Genomic DNA, 21,890 nt, shown 5'->3' with positions numbered 1-21,890 from the left:
CCCCCCTTTAATCTGAAGTGCCTTCCTGAAAAAGACCTAAGCTTTGTGTAAATAAACTATATATTTCTTTGAGTTGCTGTTTTATTTTTATGCTCTTGTCTTCACTGACTGTAAAAGTTTCTCTAGAAGGTATTTGGTTTGCCCTCGTGGGCAGTTTGAAGGTGTTTGTCTTCTGTTGATGCCCTCAGACTGTGGTGGTTTCACTGTAGACACAGACTCTGGGACCTTGGTCTTGGTCAGGGGTGTCCAATCCTGGTCCTGTAGGGCCACTATCCTGCATAGGCCTGAGTGTTGTGAACATCACAATTCAATTTGATTTCAATTCTTTGGGTCACAATTTGATTCTGCGTTGCTTTAAATGCTTTGATATCAGTTTTATTTTGATTATCAGAGGTACACAAGAACTGAATCAGGATTTTCTGGATCGATATTGAGTTAGAAAAAAATAAATTGCACTATATGTGGATATTATTACCCCTAATCCTGCTTCCAACACACCAGATTCAATGGTTGAGCAGGAAGATTGTAAAATCAACATCACTAGATGGTGACTTTATGGATCTTTTTCAAATCACTGCAAAAATCAGTATTTTCACTTTTTTATTTGTTTGTTTTGTTTTGCACTGCATCTTGTGCTGTGACTCTCTTTGCCAACATCAGTCACAATTGTCGACCCAAAGAGTGTTTGTCTTTTTTAAGCTGGCCGAGAGAGAAACCGCTGGCTGCGGTCAATCATGATCACCATGAACCCTCAGCACCATTTTTTAATGGATTTAGATGATTGTCACACAAATTTAAACTTATTTCATTTAACGTGCGTCCAATTTTTTTTAATGTTATTGATGTTTTGATTATTCATTCCTGAAAAAATCTGGATCAGATTATTAAAATAAAATTAATCAGAATTATGTTTAAATTAGTGGATGTGGGAGCCCACTTTGTATCCAGACTTTCCTGAGTGATAAAATAATTAAAGTAGTGTGGCTGATCCTTCATACAGAGAAGGTGTGTGTGTGTGTGTGCGTGCGTGCGTGCGTGCGCGCGCGCGCGAGTGAACTGGAAGTCCCTCCCCGGAAAAAGCATGGAGCAGATTTCAGAACAAGGCGGCTGCAGCCCCTCCTCGGTTCTGCTTTTTATGAGCTAAATAAACATTTTTCACGGGTTAAACGGAGCTGGAGACCAGATGAACCCTCTGCAGAGACATAACTCGAGGTGAGGCTGATTTTCACACAGAAATGCTGATTCTTTTCTGCAGCAAAAACACGACACTGATCTAAGATGCACGAGATTTTTTTATCGTTAGCTCTGAAGCTGATTCTCAGCCTCGTTTCTAATTAATTAAACTAAATGAGTGTAAATATTTGTCTTTTTGATGTTGAAGAGATCAAACTCTCGCTCAATGCTTCTGTTGCTTTTAGGATAAAGAGGATGTTGGAGATGAGTCGTCATCATCTCTTCCTCCTTTTTCTGCAACAATATATTTGAAAAATCTAAAGTTTTTAAACTGCAGAGGAAACCGCTCATTTGACCTAAAACATATATAACTGAAGGGGCTGGGAAATGTAACAGAAAAAAGTTAAATGAATGAAAGAAAAATAAATGTCAAAAACCTCTCACGTCTTTATAAAATGTCAGTTATCCAACCGACCAGCAGGGGGCGCRGCAGACGCGACATCATAACTAAACGTGACAAAATCTCATTAATTGGGATATTTTCGGCACAAATTCAATTTTTTGTTCATTTAGTAACGCCTTTATGTTCACTGTACAACCTTACACATCTGATTTATTATCACTTGTTTAGTTTTTTTTACGTGCTTCAGTCACAATCATAACCTTTTTTATTATAACTTTAGTAAAAATAGTTTAGGTTAAGAACATTTTCTTCTCAGTTTGCCTTTAGAACAATTCTTTTTATATATATAAATATTATAAGCAGCTAAACTTAACTTCATAGGGTGAGGTGGAGTTTAGAGTGGAGTCGTTGCTCCTCTGCATGGAAAGGAGTCAGCTGAGGAGATTAGAGGCAGGAGAACCAGGAATTATAATCCTCTCTGGGCTTAGGATCCTTCAGGAGGAGCTGCAAAGGAATGTCTGGGTTTCTCTCCTGGACCTAATGTCATCATTAGCATATAAACGAGTGGATATATGGGAGGGTTTGTAGTTGACACAATGATCCTTTTGTGCTGTTGAGCACAGACTTCTATTCTGTTTAATGCTTGAAAATTTCCTCAATTTAGAAAACAGAGCTGGTCTAAAGCTGCTAGTTTTAACCACCAAACAACAGGATATGTTGGTTTAATAAATAATATGCGTTTATTAAACTGTGTTTATGGAATGTGCCGTTAGATTTAGGAAAAACAAAAAAAAAGAATAATAATAAATGTAAAGACAGCTTAAGTGTACAGGTTTGATCTAACCCTCAGTGTTTTATAAAGTGTCTCAGAGTCTGTATTGTGAATGACGCTCAGCTAATACCACACCAAACTTTAGCTCCGTCATCAGTCGTAGTTTTAGCTGTTGTTGGCTGAGGTTGTTTAGCTGTGGATGCCATCCAAGTAGTTCAATTCAGTTCAGTTTATTTATACAGCGCCACTTCACAACAAAGGCCGTCTCAGGGCACTGCACAAAAAAAAAATTATAAGTTGATGTTGATTCAAAAAGTCTGAGTTTTATAAGTTCATTGATTTATGAGATATTTTGCTAACAGATAAAAAGACAATGGCACAGTAAAGTTTTTTCTTCTTTTTATTTCAGCGATACAAAATAAACAAGAAATAATAAAAAATAAAAAAAAAACATTTCACTTCACTTAAACACTTTGTCTCTGAACTTCTGAGACTTTTATCAGCCAGAGTTATTTCTAGGATTAAAGGTGATTTATTTCTGATAACAACAAAACAATTTTATTTCATGTAATGTTGGAATTTCTATAGTAATTATTTGCCCAGGACCTTTTTATTAATCCTTCTTCTTGTTATTTCTCCTCATGTCTCATAAGATTATTTTCTTGTTCTTTACAATAAAAGCAAACATAAATAATCATTTGAAATCACAGTTTCCTGTATTTCTGGTTTCAGATTCTCTTTGTTGTGCAGCTGAAAAGCAGTGATTTGTGAAGGTTTTTTTGTTAGTGTGAAATCAGTGTTAGAGGAGGAAGAGGAGGAGGAGGAGGAGGAGGAGGAGGAGGGCTGCTCTTTAAAACCTGCTAATCCTGCTGTCCTCAATCTCAGTCCGAGTGTCCTGGAGGAGACGACAAGACGGACGCGCTCAGCTCTTCTGCAGCCAGAAACTTTTCCTTGTCCTCTGCTATAAGAAGCAACACATATTTAGGTTGTTTCTTTTTACCACCTGCTGGGACGAGGAGATAAATAAAAACACACAGAGGCTATGCTTTAGCTCGTGAAGACATTTTATTTTCTCTGAGCTAATCCTATTTTCCCGGAGGGGTTTTAAAAATAGCTGCCATGAGCTCCGAGGAGACCTCAGACAGTGACTCCAACAAGCTGGAGTCTGTGATCCAGGTGAGGGGCTCAGAAAGTGCTGAGTCGTGTTTGTGATGGATGCTCGACTGCACCTCGCGTGTTGTGTTTGTCGTTACAGCTGGTGTGGCTCTGAAGGCCACGGCGTCACTTKGATCATCTCTAAGTGTCCTATGTGTCGATGAGATTTAAACCGTCTAATGTCAATTATAACATGTCTTCGTCAGCGGCTGGAGGAGAGCGTCCTGTCTGAGGAGAAGAGGCTGACGGTCCGAGGCCCCTCACCTGACGCCCCCCCTGCACGTCTGCCGGCGCGAGTGCGAGAGATCGTCACGAAGAACCTCAACGACAGCTGTGAGCGTCCTCTTCACTCTCGACTTCTGATCGTTTTGTTGTTGTTGTTCTGATCGGTGTTTCTGGTTTCCACATGCAGCCGGGGCCATGTCCTCCTCGGTTCTGTCCCTCCAGGACGAGAACCAGGTGCTGCAGGGGGAGCTGGCCCGGCTGGAGGACCTGCTGGCGCACAGCCGTGCGGACCGGGACGAGCTCGCCATCAAGTACGGAGCCATCAGCGAGAGGGTGAGGGGCTCCCATGCCTCTGACGTGTGTGTGTGTGTGTGTGTGAGTTGTGGGGGGGTGGTCTTTGTTTCTTTCTCTAATAGTTTCCCAGGTGATGGGGGCTGGAATGTGGGCTGAAGTGGACTGTCGCCATGGCGTTAGTCGCCCCTGGTGACTGTAAACAGGGGCTTCAGCTGGAGAGGAGGGATGTGGTGGGTGGGACATGTGCCCCCCACCCCGCACACACCCACACACCGCCACCCCAACTAAGCATTTGTTTTATGGTTATCAAGGCAACCACACCAAGCAGCACCCAAAAGCAAACCTGGACCCTGCAGAAGAAATTAAACCTTTTAAATCTGGTTGTCTTGTTTTAAAGCTGGTTGTCTAATCACATTAATCCCATAATTCACAACCTTCAGAAAGGATTTCAGGAAAAGTTAATCTTATTTATTTTTTGCCATGATAGGCGCGGCGATCATGTGATTTTCTCTGTACTCATCTGCCCTGTCTGTTAGCAAAATATTTCATGACTCAAAGTTGAACGAAACTCTCAGAAGGAAAACAGATTACCTTTTTAGAGTTAATCCCATTTGTGATCCATCGAATCAAGATGAGGATTAAGTCAAATTTGGTCAAAATGACCTAATTACATTTTCAGATTCCTGGCTTTAAAAGCTACATTTTGATACCTGGATCATTCTGATATCATAAGCTTATCCAGAGACCTAATTTGTTTTTTTGGTTACAATAATACATTACAGTTTGGTCTGAATCCTAATTTCATGTAATTTTATTGAGCAATTTTTTATGTCAATATAAAGAGGAAACCTCAAATAGTAATTGTATATTAAGATTTCCCACTTGGAAAGAAACAAAAGCATTGCTAACTCACAGGGGGAAAATTCTAAATTTTAAAGCATTTTCCCTCAAAATCAGTTTTMTTTTGTTGCTACTGCTCAAAAAACTGCTTCAAAAAATTTTTTTAGGATTATATTTCAGACAGTTCAATTAAATGATACAATAATAAGGCATTCATTCATTATATTTTTGACAAAATACAATTTTTGCACATGTTCAAATCAAAACCCTATATCTGCCCACTTCTCCACATTCCACTTTTGTATGTAATCCTTGTTTCGATGTGATGGGTCACATTTTTTCTTTAATTTTATGCTTTTATTAGCAATCAATTTATGAAAACAAAGATTATTATTGGATTTGTTATGTCTGATGAGAGTTAAATATTGATTGTTTTTCTTATTTTTTCAGGAAAAATGTAAAAAGTGCAGCACAAAAGTTGAAAAGGTGGATTTCATTCACATGTGAAGTGTCAGAGCCGCTCAGATTTTAAAATGTTGTTTCCTGTTTGTTTTCAGCTGGAGCAGGCGCTGCGGTTTGAAACCGGAGAGGGTGACCTGGATCCAGCTGAGTCCCGCAGCCTGGCTCAGCAGAACGTGGACCTGCGCCGCCGGCTGGACGAGGAACAGGCCGCCTACAAGCGCAAACTCACCGCCTACCAGGAGGGCCAGCAGAGGCAGGCGCAGCTCGTGCAGAAGCTTCAGGCCAAGGTACCGAGCCATGTGGGTCCAGTAGGGGCGGGGCGCGGCGAGGCGTTGTTGTTGGGTGGTGATAGTTTTTCTTTTTTTAAAAAAATGTATTTATTTTTTGCTGCTGCTTCAGGTGCTTCAGTACAAAAAGAGATGTGGGGATCTGGAGCAGACGCTGCAGGAGAAATCTGCCCAGCTGGAGAAACACAGTGTGGCTGTAGGTGGCTTTTAATTTAGATTTTTCAGAATAAAAGCTTTATATTTATATAAATTTGTGCCAGACATTACTGTGAGATAAACCTTTTTTTTTAGGGTGGCAGTGAAACATCAAACGGTCGTCATGCAGAGGAAGTGAGCAGCAACCTGGAGGAGGCTTTAATACATCTGGAGGAAGAACAGCAGAGGTGCCTCATCATCTGCTCTTGACATGCATTCCTTCAATGAATGCTACTTTAGGAAACTTTTTATTTAAAAAAATGATGAGGGCCGAGTGGTTGAACGAGCAGGTATGATCTCTGTTTCAAAAATGCAAAACGAAACAAAGGTTTTGTTTGTTTTTAGGAGCAGCAGCTTGTCTGCGGTGAACGCGATGCTGCGAGAGCAGCTGGAGCAGGCCGGTTTGGCCAACGAGGCTCTCAGCCGGGACATCCGCAGGCTCACTGCTGACTGGACGAAAGCCAGAGAGGAGCTGGAACAGAAGGAGTCGGACTGGAGGAGAGAAGAGGAGGTGAGTAAAGCTCCTCGGACAGTGAGACACCTTTTCGAGCACAAGTTTCAAACTCGAGGCTCGCGGGCCACATGAGGCCCGTGGGTGACGTCTGTCCTGCCAATGAAAACAATATTTTTTCTTTTTCTAATTTAAATCAAATGTAAATTTTACACTTATGATTAAATGTAACAAAATAAACACATTTAAAAGGTGAAAGATAACACTTGTCTAGCCCCGAGCTGTTTTTAAGTAACTGTGGCTTGATGAGCAGTTTAGTTGAATAACCCTGTATTAATGTCTCAAAATAAGCTGCCAGCCAGCATTGACCACAAACTACATCTCTCATAATGCGTGATGATTATTTTACCCWCAAAATGATGACACCCCACCACTAGGTGGAGGTGCACAGGGTTTAAGATAAGATCAGATAAAACTTTATTGATCCCACAGTGGGGAAATTTGCACATTACTGCAGCTCAATACAGGAGAGGGTGACAAGAATAAAGAAAGCTAAATAAAAAAAAAGTACTTTGAAAGTAACTCACGAAATTCACTCTGTAAAATCTCCATTTAGCTGCGTTTTCACTGGCTGCTTTTGCTACAGCCCAGTTGTACTGGGAATTCAATTCAATTCAATTCAAAAATACTTTATTGATCCCAGAGGGAAATTAGGTAAAGTGGGAATTTCCCATGTACAAGTCAAAAATCTAAACTGGAATGCCCCTCAAGTGGGAATTCCCTGTGGGAAAGTAGGAGCTAATTCTACTCACCACAGCTTAACAGTGAGAAAAACTCTTAACTATACTTTTAATAGGATTTCTGTAATTATTTTAACATTTAGTCAGTCGTACTGGTGGTACTTTTCAGTGTTTATAAGAGGATGTGTTAAAACACTGTTTCTACGCAGGAAATACCACATAGAGCTCTGTTATTGATTGTTAGCGGTGCTCAGCCGAAGCAATGAGACGTTTTTGTGTTTAGTCAAAGTCAAACATGAAATATCAGAGTTAATTATAACTGACCCTTTGAGGGCCACCATGCAGCTCAGACGGGCCTCGGTGAAAATGAGTTTGATGCCGCGGCTTTAGAGGAATCCATTTTTGATGTATTTTTGCCTCAGTCTTTTCACAGCTACTTCAGCAGCGAGCACAGTCGGCTGCTGATCCTGTGGCGCCAGGTGGTCGGGTTCAGGAGYCACGTCGGTGAGATGAAGAGCGCTACGGAAAGGTAAAGACGGATCCATGGTTCAAAAAAAAATATGCTCGTCGTCGCGTCATCACCTGCGCCTCTCCGGTCCCAGGGACTTGTCGGACATGCGTAACGACCTGGCCCGGCTGTCCCACTCGGCTCAGACGTCCTGCGCCGGCCTGTCTGCTTCTCTGGATGGGCGGGCGGGAGGCGCCGCTCTGGAGCGGGAAAAGGCCCTGAGGGTTCAGCTCGAGCAGCAGCTTCGAGACCGGGTGGTGGAGATGATGAACTTCCAGAGCAGGCTGGATGCAGAGAGGAGCGAGCTGAGCCTCAGGTCAGTGAGTTATGATGCACACGAGCACAGAGGAGCTTAATGTTTCTGAGCAGCTGAGATTATTTATCATCAGACCAAGGCTGGAAATTTTAAATATTTTTTGTAATATTCCTCACTGTAACAAAACCCGTTGAACCCGTCAGGTTGTCCGATTCAACAGGAGACTGCGAGCGACTAAAGGTCCAAATCGCAGAAAGAGATGAGGAAGTTGTTTCTCTGAAGAGGAGGCTGGAGGTGAGACAGTTTCCTTCTCAGGGTTCCTGCAGATCCTTAAAATGTCTTAAAAGGCATTGATTTAATCAAAAATAAGGCCTTAATTAGCCTTAAAATGTCTTAAATCAATCTGTCAGAAGTCTTAAAAATGTTAACACATTGTAAATAGGATGATTGTAATTCATCTCAAATATTAAAATAATTGGTAACATTTTTTAAACGTTCACATGCAGACATTCCCCTTTGACATCACTTCCTGTTTCTTCACATGCAAATATCTCAACAACTGTCCATCCCAACAGAGTTAAATTTGCTTNGTCAGAAGTCTTAAAAATGTTAACACATTGTAAATAGGATGATTGTAATTCATCAAAATAATTGGTAAAAAGTATTTTTTAAATTATCAAATGCAGACATTCCCCTTTGACATCACTTCCTGTTATTTCACATACAAATATCTCAACTATCCATCTGAGCAATGTGAAATTTGTTTTATAATATGTTAATATTGTCTTTCCAAAAAATGCATTCATTTTTCTTTAAAAAACTTGATGTCACACTTTAAGGTTTCATCTACAGCAAATTGGGGTTAAGACCCCACTGTGGGTCCTAAAACTCCAAATTTTGGGTCGTTAGAGGATTTCCTGAAATTAAATAAAGTTTAAAACTGACTGCTAAGAATGTTTCTGCTATTGTTAGATATGTATAAAAACAATTGGTCTATTAGCAATGTTTGAATACTTCAACCAAAAATACTCATGAGTTTCTGCCAGTTTTTATTTATTTTTTGTCATTTGTGTTTATTATGAAATTGGTCTTAAATTTAATTTCACTTGGCATTAAAAAGTTTTAAAAAGTCTTAAAATTAACTTGCTTTAAACTGTAGGAACCCTGCTTCTGCTCGGTTTTTCTAACCCGCCTCGTTATATCCTCATTTTCTTACATCTTTGCCCTCAGGAGCAGAGCAGCAGTGATGAGACGGACCTGCAGCTGATTCGAGCTCACTCTGAGGTCCTGCTGGACACCCTGCGGGACATCGCTCAGGTACGAGTCCCGCCGCACTCAGCGGACTCCTCCCGTCTTCCCCAAAGCACCTCACGGTCGTTCTGCTCCACAGACGGTCCTGTCAGATGGGGAGTCGTCGTCAGAAGCCGATCGGGACGACTCTGCGGCCCCGCTGCTGGCGCTGATCCGGGACCCCTCCCCTCGCTGCTCCACGTCTCTGCGGAAACTGCCGTCCCCTCTTCAGTGCTCCTCGCCGTCTCCTCTCCCCGATGCGGCCCTGTCCGCTCTCCGCTCGGCGGTCAAGAACAGGATGCTCCAGCTGCAGGTGACGTGTGGCTTTGTGAAGCCTCAGTGAGGAAACAAACATTAAAGGTTCAAAACACAATAAAAATACAGGAAAAAAATGCTTTAAAGCTCAACGTTTGGCTTTTACAGTTATGACAGTTTTATTAGCTTCAGAAATAAAATAGCCACTGAAAAAATGATGAATAAATATATTTGTCCTAAACTAAGCTCATCTTCTGTTGAGAGATGATGGAGTTCTAGCCTTTTTAGACAAAACTAAAATAATGAGATCCCCGATCCAACTTTCTATAGCAAAATCTTGTGCAGGTTGTTAGCACTCAGAGTAAATGTTGGGCAGGACTCCTCACTACTACCACACCAATTTCTAGCTCAATTTCTCTAAAACTGACAGAAATAGAGCTATTTTAGTGTTTGCTGTGTTTGATTAGCTGTGGCAGCCATCTTGAAAAATGTGGTCTCCAGAAGTTTATCAGTCATAGTCGTGCATCCAGTGATTACTTTCTGAGAGTTTAAATAAAATCTGTATGGTGGTTTTTGAGATATTTTGCTAACAGACAACGCCCCTATACACACACACACACAGAGTTATTAATCGGGACTGGTGGTGATATTTGTAGGGTGGGCTGACAGATATATAATAAAAAAGGCTCAGATTGGATTCCAACAATGGAAGCATCCAAACAAAGGGAGATTTGAAACCAGGTCACAGAAAAACTTTAGTTTTGTCGTTTTTCCTTTTGCTAGATTTGAATATAACTTGGTCTATCTGTCCCCAACCTCTTCACTTCCAGTTTTACCTTTAAAGACATGAAAGAAAACAGGTGAGTGTGGGCTAAACAAAATTAGGCCCAATGAGCAACAAACTGAGGGGGCGGGACAAGACACCCGTCAATCATTCTGCATCATGAAAGACATGAACAGTTAGCTCTTTGGAKAGACTGGGATCTTCAGAATTTTTGGTGCCAGTTTTGTTGTAAAATTCAAAAAGTGTGATACAATAGTTTAATTTGTGTTTATTAGGTATTTTAACATTTTTATTGTAAACACCAACACTTTCCCATTTAGACCATTCATCACTGGTTACATTACTGCCTGCATTTTATCCTTTAGTGACAAAAAAAATACCACTTCTTAGGTTCCTCCCCCAGAATAACACAACATTCTCCTCCTGGTTTAATGTTTTTTAGGATGTCCGAGGCCGTCTGCTCTCCGTTCAGTCTTCAGCGCAGCAGCTCCGAAAGCAGCTCTCCGAGTCCGATTTGGCCAAAAGAGACGCCGAGCGGCAAAACCAAACACTGCAGCGGGAAAAGGAGGCGGCTCAGAGGGAGCAGGAGGCTGCTCAGAAGGAGAGGGAGCGTCTGAAGCAGGAGAAGGAGGTGTTACTCAGGTGAGTTATCTCTGTTGCTGCGTCCTGTTGTGTGTTTTTTTTWATCCTAAGGTCATGGTTTCCTCTCTGCAGTGAGAAGGCGAACCTGGAGAACTCGGTTCAGGCGGCGGAGAGCAGCGCGCAGATCCTGCAGATGGAGCGGGAGAAGCTGCTGCTGGCTGTGGCATCGGCTCAGCGGGAGCGGCACCGTGAGCGAGAGGAGAAGGAGGCCGCCGTTCAGGAGAGGGAGCGAGCGAAGGCCGAGGCTCAGAGGATGTACGGAGGCTAAGTGATGCTGATTGAATTGAAGCAGTGCTGACACCAAACCCTACGGGTCTGAGCTCTCAGCACATCCCACATGAGACAAAACTAAACTGAACATTTACAGACACATGCTGCTTCTTTAGACTATGAAGGTTTTGTTATCAAATTATAAGATCAGAATAAATAAAACGTTGAATTGAACATAAAACCTTAAAAATAAGCTCCCATTAGCAGGTGTATTAACTTTTAGCAGGTATGAAAAGTGACAAAGTTTTATTTATATGCTTTGAGTTGAAGTTTATTTCATCATTTAAACAAAAATAATTTATACAATAAAAAACAAATAAAACAGTCAATGAAAAGGAGCAAAGAGACTGTACCTACTGTACCTCTTTTTTTACAAAAAAAAAAAAATCAAATAATAACAATCATTTACAGACTCAAACTTTGAAGTAAAAGCGAAAACAGCATCAGGTCCTTCCCAGCTTAGGCCGATACATTCTACGTCGTATCATATAGTTGCATTTATCATCATTTTGATCATGTACATTTTATCAGTATCAAGATTATTCATCTACGTAATCATTACATATAAATTATGTGCAAAAGTCTTGATTTGTCTCTTATTTCTGTTTATTTTGCTTCTTTTAAAGTGCTTATAATCAACTTTTTCAAAAGATTTTTCAAGTCTTGTTATTTTTATGTCCATTGCTTTTTTTTTTTTTTTTGCTTGTTTTCTGAGGAATATTTTCTGGTAAACACATTCAGATATCAAAAAAAAGCTTCAGAACTCACAAGATGAGCATGTGTTGTGTCAATATAAAACAAAATTAATCTACTTTAAATTGGATTTTTAGCCACCAACTAGCTAAGGTATTCAGTATCTAGCTTGTAACATCCCAGCTAATAAATTTGATGCTTTTTATCTGCTGTTTTTTATTCTTTTAGGATTCATTTCTTCCTCTTATGTCCTCCACTTGTTCTCTTTTCCCTATGCTGTCATGTTCAGGTACCAGAACTGAACAAAGAATTCATTAAAAGCAGCCGAAGTCCAAAGAAAAAAACTGAAAAATGCCACTTCTCGTGTATTCCCCTCCTGATCTGTGTTCCGTGCTGTTTGTTGCAGTCAGAAGCAGTGGGATCAGAGCGAGAGTCGAGCCTCGGCTCAGCGTGGAGCGTTGTCTGCAGCGAGGGAGACGCTTCAGCAGGGGGAGGTGGAGAGGCAGCTGCTGGAGCAGGAGAAGGTCCAGCTGTCCCTGTCGCTGGCTCGGGTGAGAAACAGAACCAGCTTGTTTGTGGTTTAACTCCTGGGTTCTGTCTGCTTGTTTTATCTGATCCTGACTTTCTCCGTCAGGCTGAAAGTAGCAACAAAGAGCTGTCGCTGCAGCTCAGCAGGCTGCAGTCGGAGGAGGTGGCTCTCAGAGACTCTCTGTCAAAGATGGGCAACATGAACGAGGCCCTGGCTCAGGACAAGGCTGCTCTCAACACCTACATCCTCCAGGTGATCTGACATGTCTGCCGAGATCTGCCTCTTTAATCCCACAGCTTTGCAGCTGRGTGGTCTTTAAAGGGTCTGTGACATGCTTATCCTTCAAATACAAAAAGTCAAAGAAAACATATTTATATTGAAGAAAATTTGCATAATACATGTGATTTTACCCATTTTGCCTCATAACTGGCATATTTTCTCTTGAATTTGTCTCAGCAAAGTGAAACAGGAAGTGACATCAAAGGGGAACTCTTTGAGAAAAGAAACTCTCTAGTCTTTGTTTATTGAAACAATCTTATTTAAACTCTTCTCCAACTCTGATAGTGACTCAAAATAATCTAAAGAAACATCAGATTCTTCTCTAATTATTGTAGCATCGCTCTGTTCACATGCAGACATTCCCCTTTGACATCACTTCCTGTTTCTTCACATGCAAATATCTCAACAACTGTCCATCCCAACAGAGTTAAATTTGCTTTGCGATATGTTATCAATGTTCTCTTTCCAAAAACACATTCACATCTGTCACAAACATTTGATGTCACAGGCACTTTAATGTGTCTTTCTGTTTCGAAGCTGGAGGAGGAGAAGTCCCTCCTGCACGCTCAGAAACGCGAGGTGGAGCAGGAGAAGCTGACCATCAGGGATGAGCTGGTCCGGTTGGAGCAGGACCGGCTGGAGCTGGAGTCGGCTCGCGTGGCACTGCAGCAGTCGGTGCAGGACGCCGAGCTGAGCCGGACGGGGCTGGAGGCGGAGCTGCAAGGTCTCCGAGCCGAGAGGCTGAAGCTGCAGGAGAGGATCACTCAGGTACAGATCATCTTTCAGCTTTGGACGTGTTTTTATCAAGTCCACAAACAGTTCTTCGTGCAACTAGTAGATTTCTGCTTCGGGGTTTGTCCTCAGCTTTGCGGCGAGGTGACCTCTCTAGACTCGGAGTTGAGTCTGGCTCGAGGAGAGGGTCAGAGGAGCGAGGCGGCCCTGGAGGAGGCCAGCCGCAATCGGGCTGAACTGTCCCGGGACAAAGCGGCGCTGCTGGTTCAGCTGACGGCGTCYGAGAGAGAAAACACGGCACTGTCGGAGGAGCTGGCTGCTTTCAGGTGTGTGTGGTGCTCAGGGTGAAACAATCAGGTGGTTCTTTCAGTTTTTATTGAACAGGAAGTTCAGTGGAGGAACAAAACATTTAAATCTCTCATCACATTCTTTCATTTTAATGGGTAAAAGTAATTTAATTACCAATTTTTCTCCTTCGGTTTTGTCACGAAAAGAAAAACTGCACTGTTTAAAGTGCCTGTGACATGCCTATCCTTCAAATGCAAAAAGCCAAAGAAAGCATCTTTATATATAGTTATACCAACTGCTCTACATCCTTTAGTACTTTGTCCTCAAAGTACCTGTGACATGCATGTCCATTAAATACAAAAAGTCAAAGAAAATGTATTTAATTTAAGAAACTTGGCCTAATATACATGATTTTACCTATTTTGTCTCATAACTGGCCTATTTTCTTTTAAATTTGGCTTAGCAAAAGTGAAACAGGATGTGACATCAAAGGGGAACCCACTAATAAAATAAACTCGCTGGTCTCTGTTTATTAAAACAAAATTATTTAAACTTTAACTCTTCGTCTCTCTTTGATAGCGACTAAAAATAATCTGAAGAAACATCAGATTCTTCTCTACAGTCTGTGTTGTTAGCTTTTGTAACGATGCTTATTTTACTTGCTGACATTCCTTTTTGACATCACTTCCTGTTTCTTCACATGCAAATATCTCAACAACTGTTCATCTCAGCAACGTGAAATTTGTTTAGCAATATGTTATCAATGTTATCTTTCCATAAATGCATTCATGTTTACTTAAAAATTCATGTCACAGGTACTTTAAATGACAAATGCAGCACCTAAGCTTTATTTTAAAGATACACGGATTGATTTTTTTTGTTTCGTTAAAAAAAGCAAGACTTTTTTTTCCTCCATTTTTGACCCCAACTTCGACAAACTTAAACATAGAAGGTGTGACTTTGAGAAACAATATAATAATGGATTAATTAAGGTCCGAGCGGGAGTCCTTGGAGACCAGCGTGTTTGACGTGCAGCAGCAGCTCGCTCAGGTGGAGTCCCGCCGGGAGCAGCTGGAGATGGAGAACCTTAACCTCAGCGTCCGCTGTGAGACGGCTGCAGGTGAGCAGAACGCAACGTGAAACGGTTTGTTCCTTTCCAGAGGGGGAAAACTAAAACGGTGGAGCTGGCTCTGTTTGCAGCTGAGCTGAAGCGCGTTCGCTCAGAGGTGGAGGCGGCAGCGGCTCAGGCTGACAGGGACAAGCAGGCCCTGCTTCAGGCCCTGAACGCTGCGCAGCTGGAGGCCCAGCAGGCTTTCCAGAAGACCATCTCCGAGCACCAGGAGGAGATGGAGAGGCTGCTGTCTGAGAAGGTGCTCGCCGCTTCCTGAAGCTGCTTCTGCTTCTTAAAACCTGCGTTTGGCTGAAGCGGTTCTTTGCTCGGCTGCACAGGAAGCCGTGTGCCACGCTTTGCGGACGGAGCAGGAGGCGGCTCTGAGGACGCTCAGGCAGGAGACGGAGGAGCAGCTCCACAGAGCGAAGAGGGAAAGAGAGGAGCTGGAGGAGGAGCTGAAGACTCTGCAGCACGACCGAGATCAGTGTTTGCTGAAGGCTGAGACGGAGAAACAGCAGGTCCCGTCCGAGTCAGAGGGCTTCCAGACCCTGAGGTCATAACTCTCAGTGTTAAAGTTGTTTTCTCTCTCGTCGTAGGCCCTGTCTCTGAAGGAGGTGGAGAAGGCGGTTTTGTCTGACAGAGTGTCCAGTCTGCAGGACGAGCTGTCGGCTGTGACCCTGGAGGCCGAGCGGACGGCCAGAGAAGCTGCTCTTTACAAAGAGCAGGAACAGGTGCCCGAAATCGTCTTTTACTGCTGGTTTGGAGGGAAGAAAAGCTGAATTTATCTTTTTGTTTTGGTTTTATTTTCAGATCAGGGTTGGTGCTCTGAGCTCCCAGCTGCTGGAGCTCCAGTCTCAGCTGGACGACGCAGCTTCTGCTCACCAGAGGGAACTCCAGAGTTTACGGGAAACTTGCACCGATCTTCGATCTCGTGCCGACGTTGCTCACAAAGAGGTAAATGCAACATAAAAGTTTTGTGTAATTCTTCAAAATCGAACGTTAAAACGTGGCTTCTGCGTGAGCACYACCAAAAACCCAAACCTGACTGTTTGTCCTGCAGCTGGAGCAGTGCAGAGCTTCTCTCTCAGCTGCTGAGGAGAGTCAGGACCTCCTGAGGCGGGACTTGCTGGAGGCCGAACGTCGTCGGAGCCAGGCCCAGGACTCGTCTGAAACCTGCAGGAGGGAGGGCTCGGATCTGCGTCGTAGCCTCAGTGACGTCACCAGGGAGAGAGACGCTCTCAGCCAATCAAATGCTCAGCTGAGGGAAGCTCTGCGCAGCGCAGAAACTGAGAGAATCAGGTAAACGAAGCTGATCCGGCAGACGTTCAGAGTTGAAGGGTTTCATTGTAACCTCACGTGCTTTGTGTTGTTAGCGTGAAGCGGCTGTGCGAGGAGACGCAGCAGAAGCTGGCTGTACTGGAGGAGAACTTCTCGTCCTCTCAGAAGGAGGTGACGGAGCTGCGGAGCTGCCTGCGAGAGGTCGAGCGGTCACGCCTCGAGGCTCGCAGGGAGCTGCAGGAGCTCCGCAGACAGGTGGCGAAGTTTGCTTTGAATGTTTGCTCCCAGTTGGATTGATAAACTGGACATCCCAGGTGCAGTTTCAGTGACGGGGCCGTCGTTTCTACTTGTTTTTCAGCTGAAAATCCTGGATGGAGAGAAGGAGCAGAGGAGCAGTGAGGTGACAGAGCTGCAGACCCGTCTGTCACTGGAGGAGCAGAGGGAGGAGGAGAGGATGAAGGAAGTTTTTATCCTCAAGCAGAAGCTCACTGAAGCTGAAGCAGCCAGAGACTCGCTGAAGAAAGAGGTACAAATCTAACTTATAGARCGTTAGACTTTTACAGGGTCCTTAAAAAGTCTTAAAAGGCATTGAATTCATCAATCCAAAAATGAGGCCTTAATTAGCCTTAAAATGTCTTAAATCAACCTTTAGTCTTAAAAATGTTAACACTTCATAAACAGGATGATTGTAATTCATCTCAAACATTAAAATAATTGGTAAAATTTTTTTAAATAATCACATGCAGACATTCCCCTTTGACATCACTTCCTGTTATTTCGCATACAAACATCTCAACAACTGTCCATCTGAGCAATGTGAAATTTATTTTATAATATGTTAATATTGTCTTTCCAAAACTACATTCACTTTTCTTACAAAAACTTGATGTCACAGGCACTTTAATGTTTCATCTACAGCAAATTGGGGTTAAGACCCCACTGTGGGTCCTAAAATTCCAAAATTTGGGTCGTTAGAGGATTTCCTCAAATTAAATTAAGTTTAAAACTGACTGCTCACAATGTTTCTGCTACGTTTGATATAAAAGCAGTTAGATATGGATAAAAACAACTGGTCTATCTACTTGGCATTAAAAAGTCTTAAATTTAACTTGCTTTAAACTGTAGGAACCCTGTTCTAGTCTTCAGAGTCAGACGTTTTCTTTTCTCCAAAGCTTTCTGTGACGCAGAAACGTCTGATGGAGTCGGAGGCGGGCTGGCGCAGCTGTGAGAAGGAGCTMACTGCGCAGCTGCAGGACCTGCGAGGCTGCGAGAAGAAGCTCCAGGACGAAGCCAAGAACCTGTCGCTGCGCGCCCGCTCGGCCCAAGATGGTGCCGCCCAGTCCGACCTGCAGCTGAGCGAGGCGCAGGGTCGACTGGCTGCCACCGAGGCGGAGCTGACCCGAGCTGAGGCTGCCAAGAGGGACCTGGAGTTCCGCCTCGGCAGCCTGCAGTCTGCGCTGACACGAACACTGGGAATCGGGGCAAGCGGCAGAGGGTGCAGGGGGCGGAGCCCGGGAGGGAGCTCCACGTCACTGGTTGGCGTGTCGCGCCACCACAGCAGCTCGCCACTGCGGTCCTCACTGACGCCTCCAAAAGGTCAAAATTCAGCTTTATGTTCTCTTATGAACAAGTCATTGAGATCTATGAGACAATTTATAAATGAATAAAGCTTAAAGGYATCCATGATTAGTTGAAATATTAGACTTTATTTTACAGTTAAAATATATATTTATTAAATAAAGACTATAAAAATACTGTAGGATGTTCAGTTTTTATCATTTTTAAACTAAAAGTTTAAAAATATATTATACGGACGAGTCCATTTTATTTACACACAAAGCATTCTGGGTAAATGATGACGAGGATAGGTCATCGGTGCGAGGCTGCTAGCGAGCTACATCCACCCTGAAGGTTAATCTTGGACAATATCTGATGATCGACTCTTTTAAATGAAACCAGAGAGCGTTGACAGAGAGGAGAAGGTAGAAATGACTCAGCCTGGAACTGAAAATATGGATGGAGGACAACAGTTTAGCTTGTTTTTTGTGCTAGTGCTGAGCTAATACATACAGTATAAGGCAATATAGCGTCAGCGCTAGCACGAAGGCTAACAGGKTAAGCTGAGGTTCRTCTTCCATGAAGCAGCTCTGTTGTCCTCCATCCATATTTTCAGTTCCAGGCTGAGTCATTTCTACCTTCTCCTCTCTGTCAACGCTCTCTGGTTTCATTTAAAAGAGTCGATCGTCAGATATTGTCCAAGATTAACCTTCAGGGTGGATATAGCTCGCTCACACCGCACGTCATCATTTACCCAGAATGCTTTGTGTGTAAATAAAATGGCTCTGTCCGTGTTAAAATATATCTTTAAAAATTTACAAAACTAAACAGCCTACAGTATTTTTACAGTCTTTATTTTACAGTTAAAATATATGTTTATCAAAGAAAGTCTAATGTTACAACTAATTGTACATCCCTTTAAATCAATAATCATTGTGTAAAAACAGTATTATTTTTCTAAAAGTTGCCAAATGTTTGGCATAAACTGTAAACAAGCAAATAGTTTCAACTGTAAATCTGAACTGAACAGAGTTCCGAGGGAGCACCCCTGACAACACCTTAGGCTCTGGAGCTGCGTCTCCTGAACGAGGCGGCACGCCGCTTCCTCTTCCTCACCCGGAGCTGGACTCCGACTCGCTGCGGAGCGGCCTCAGGGACTTCCTGCAGGAGCTGCGGGACGCTCAGAGGGACAGGGTAACAGACCTGCACCACACACAGTCATTTCAGGAGCGTGTTCTTAGTTTCGTAACATTTTCTTTCTTTTCTTTTTTTTTGCAGGATGATGCTCGATGCCAGCTGGGGGTTCTGCAGAGGGAGCTGGAGGAGCTGAAGGGGGAACGAGACTCTGCTCAGAGTCGCCTATCTCAGCTACAGACCACCTTGCAGGAAATCCAAGAAGGTCTAAACCTAGATATAAAGATAGTTATCCGAACTGAAACTGAAGCTCGTTTGTTAAGTGTGTGTGTGGATGCAGGGAAGCGCGGACTGGATGAGCGTCTGACCACCACCCAGATCCTGCTGCAGCAGCAGGAGGAGGGGGTGAGGAGGGGGGACAGGGAGCGGAGAGCCCTCGCCGACAGGGTGAGGAGCTTAGAGCGATCCCTGCAGACCTCAGAGAGCGATAAGAAGCACACTCAGGTAGGGTCGCTCACTTCTGTGCACGTCTTTGTGTTCTCACACACAGCAGTGACCAGATGGCACAATGATCAATTTAATCTGGAGGGGACTGTAATAACAACAAAAACCCAACACACACAGAGAGATACACCACCTGTGGTGCCGTGTATCAGGGCTCCATATGTCTGGTTTTAATGCCAGGTTCCCGTCTGGCCCAGGCTCTAAATATACCTCAAGCTTTATTCATATTAGAGACCGAGCATATTATGAAGGTTTGCAAACAACCCATCAGATTAATYTCTTCTTATGATAAGTGCAGTTATAATTGTTTTGGTCAAACTTAGTAAATAACATTAAGAGTTTGCCAGATATATGTTAGTACTCAGAGTATGTGTTTAAAAAAACTACCACACCAAACCTCAGCTTGATATCTGTAAATCTGATGAAATTTTAGTGATTGCTTTGTTAACTAAGCTTGATTAGAWGTAAAATCAACTAGAGTATTTGCTTTTCCTACGAAAATGCATTGTGAATTCTTGACGCTGAAAGATTTTTGCTGAATAAGTAAAAAACCTGAAACTAGCCTCAAAATAGGTAAAGAAAAATTAGCTTAACAACGAAACAGAATGAGCACATTTTCTGAATTAAGCAGTACGAAGCTCAAATTATCACAAAAAGATGAAAGCACCCGTTAGCTAAAAAGTAGCTAAAAACACAGAAAACAGCTTAAAATACAACTGAAAGAAGAATAAAAAGCTTCAAATAGCAGAAAGAAGCTTAGATAAGCACAAAAAAAATTAGTTGAATAGCAAAAAAAAGGCAGAAAAATTCTAAGATCAGCCAAATAGAAGCCGAAGGAAGCTGAAATTATTATAAAGGAGTTTAAAAAGGCAAAACCAGAACAAAAGGTAAATTAAAGATTTATGACAATTTTGAAGGGTTTTAAAGATGTTGAAAAAGGTAGTATGGACATAAACTGATGACCTGATGCTGTTTCTCTTTCAAAGTTTAAGTCTGTAAAATACTTGTGTTGTTATTATTTTTTTTTTCTAGGGGGAAAAACGGGCAGATGTTATGAGAAATTTTCTTCCCTCTGCTTCCTTTAATTTCATTTATAAATTGTTTTTTTTATTGTATAGAGATTTTTTTTTGGTTGAATGAATATATGAGTGAATAAACAAAGTATTTATGAGTTTATAAGTTAGTACTGCTGTGCTCAAGGTGATATTTTTGACACTGGACCAAATTTAACCAAATTTGTCAYAAAAGGGAAATTATCCTTGAAGTTGTCCTATTTTAAACAAACAAATAAATATTTTGTATATATATAATATAATGTGTTTAGCCCTTTCCTAAACCTCACCTCAGGTATTACCTGTAAAACCCTCYCCTCTGTTGAGTAAACGGTCCACTCGGTTGTTGAAAAGCCACATTACGGTGATGCCTCTCCGCAGGATCAGCTGAACAAGCAGCGTGCGGCTGAGGTGCGGCTGGACGCAGAAAGGAAGCGCCTGCGGGAGGCGCTGGAGGCGGCCGAAGCTCGGGCCACCAGGGTGGAGCTGGGGAGGCGCAGCCTGGAGGGGGAGCTGCAGAGGCTCAAACTGAGTCTGGGRGACAGGGAGGCTGAGAGCCGGGCTTCTCAGGAGCGTCACGACGCTCTGCTCAAACAGGTGCACTTTGACTCAGCCTGATTAGAAACTGCAAACCTCGGATTAAGAGATAACTCTGTTTCCTGTGAACTCCAGGTTGCTGAGGGCGATGCTCGTGTTTCGGTGCTGCAGAGAGAGGTGGACCGGCTGAACCAGGCTCTGCTCCGATGTCAGGAAGGAGAATCTGCCGTCAGAGAGAAGGCCGTGTCTCTGAGTCAGACCCTGCAGGAGGTGACGGCCTCCCACGGCGGCACGCAGACTCGTATGCTCACCCTGCAGAAGGCGCTGAGCTCGTCTGAACAGGACCGAAGGCTGCTGCAGGTGTGTGTGGGTCAGAGGAATAATTAAGTTCCATGTGTGTGCGTGCGTGCGATGATTACCTCGTTCTGTTTAGGAACAAACGGATGAAGCTCGAGCAGCATTGGCAGAGACGAAGAGGAGCTTGGCGGCTCTCACCGAGCGCATGCAGGACCTGCAGACTGAGCTGAGCCAGAGCGAGCAGCGGCGYGAGGAACTGGAGTCGGAGCTCAGCGCCTCTCAGGAGGTCGCTGAGGCTTTGTTCTTATGCACGACACAAAAACAAGAAAATACGAGGTTCTGCGGGAGAACAAGGGTAAAAACAGGCAATTCCTTTCCTTCCGWCAGGCMCTGCGTCAGCGCTCGGCGAGTCTCGTGGAGGCGCAGCGCAGCGTTCAGTCCGCCCAGATGGAGCGGGCCGCCGTGGAGGAGCGGCTGCGCGGCCTGCAGAGGGCCGTCGCCATGCTGGAGACGGAGAAGAAAGATGCGGAGAGGCAGGCGGTGAGGCTGGAGAAGGACAAGAACGCACTGAGGAGCACGCTGGACAAGGTGAGGTTCGGATCACCAGGGGTCTTCAAGTTTGTCTGAGGACCCCTCACAGGGGCGCAAAAATTACAGGGATCCCCTCATAAACCCCTTGCTGTTTTAAAATATAATTTATTGTCATTTCAACCCCTAAATGCCATGGGAATATATATTTTTATTAATTTTTTTATGTTTGTTTTACAAGTTCATTGTTCCCCATGAATTTTGAAAAATGAAAACCAAATTAACAATTTAGTGAAATCTTTTGAGGATCCCCCCAAGATACCTCTCGCAGACCCCTGGGGGTCCTGGGACCCTAGGTTGAGAACCTCT

General features: G+C 43.3%; 1 protein-coding gene across 2 annotated transcripts in view; it reads left to right on the top strand.

The window, feature by feature from the left end:
• Positions 1–1,052: 1,052 nt before the first annotated feature.
• crocc (ciliary rootlet coiled-coil, rootletin) overlaps positions 1,053–21,890 on the top strand; it is a 26,620-nt gene continuing 5,782 nt past the window's right edge. The window contains exons 1-34 of one of the 2 annotated variants that reach the window (XM_014006363.1): positions 1,053–1,212; positions 3,710–3,836; positions 3,916–4,061; positions 5,420–5,611; positions 5,724–5,807; positions 5,903–5,994; positions 6,152–6,317; positions 7,420–7,526; positions 7,600–7,821; positions 7,965–8,055; positions 8,992–9,078; positions 9,152–9,364; positions 10,533–10,732; positions 10,805–10,987; positions 12,102–12,246; positions 12,330–12,476; positions 13,041–13,271; positions 13,368–13,561; positions 14,516–14,643; positions 14,724–14,893; positions 14,973–15,152; positions 15,231–15,365; positions 15,445–15,588; positions 15,695–15,933; positions 16,008–16,167; positions 16,271–16,438; positions 17,085–17,508; positions 18,500–18,663; positions 18,748–18,868; positions 18,944–19,107; positions 20,541–20,756; positions 20,832–21,056; positions 21,130–21,279; positions 21,381–21,581. In XM_014006363.1, coding sequence (XP_013861817.1) covers positions 3,924–4,061; positions 5,420–5,611; positions 5,724–5,807; positions 5,903–5,994; positions 6,152–6,317; positions 7,420–7,526; positions 7,600–7,821; positions 7,965–8,055; positions 8,992–9,078; positions 9,152–9,364; positions 10,533–10,732; positions 10,805–10,987; positions 12,102–12,246; positions 12,330–12,476; positions 13,041–13,271; positions 13,368–13,561; positions 14,516–14,643; positions 14,724–14,893; positions 14,973–15,152; positions 15,231–15,365; positions 15,445–15,588; positions 15,695–15,933; positions 16,008–16,167; positions 16,271–16,438; positions 17,085–17,508; positions 18,500–18,663; positions 18,748–18,868; positions 18,944–19,107; positions 20,541–20,756; positions 20,832–21,056; positions 21,130–21,279; positions 21,381–21,581 — 5,481 coding nt within the window. In that variant the 5' untranslated portion in view covers positions 1,053–1,212; positions 3,710–3,836; positions 3,916–3,923. Of the gene's footprint in view, positions 1,213–3,237; positions 3,525–3,709; positions 3,837–3,915; positions 4,062–5,419; positions 5,612–5,723; positions 5,808–5,902; positions 5,995–6,151; positions 6,318–7,419; positions 7,527–7,599; positions 7,822–7,964; positions 8,056–8,991; positions 9,079–9,151; positions 9,365–10,532; positions 10,733–10,804; positions 10,988–12,101; positions 12,247–12,329; positions 12,477–13,040; positions 13,272–13,367; positions 13,562–14,515; positions 14,644–14,723; positions 14,894–14,972; positions 15,153–15,230; positions 15,366–15,444; positions 15,589–15,694; positions 15,934–16,007; positions 16,168–16,270; positions 16,439–17,084; positions 17,509–18,499; positions 18,664–18,747; positions 18,869–18,943; positions 19,108–20,540; positions 20,757–20,831; positions 21,057–21,129; positions 21,280–21,380; positions 21,582–21,890 lie in introns of those variants that run through there. The other variant, XM_014006362.1, reaches the window with a different exon arrangement.

The sequence above is a fragment of the Austrofundulus limnaeus genome, unplaced genomic scaffold (genome assembly GCF_001266775.1).
Source record: "Austrofundulus limnaeus strain Quisiro unplaced genomic scaffold, Austrofundulus_limnaeus-1.0 Scaffold35, whole genome shotgun sequence".
Lineage (NCBI taxonomy): Eukaryota > Metazoa > Chordata > Actinopteri > Cyprinodontiformes > Rivulidae > Austrofundulus > Austrofundulus limnaeus.
Note: the sequence above shows the minus strand (reverse complement) of the source record. Positions and strands in the feature narration are given on the sequence as shown.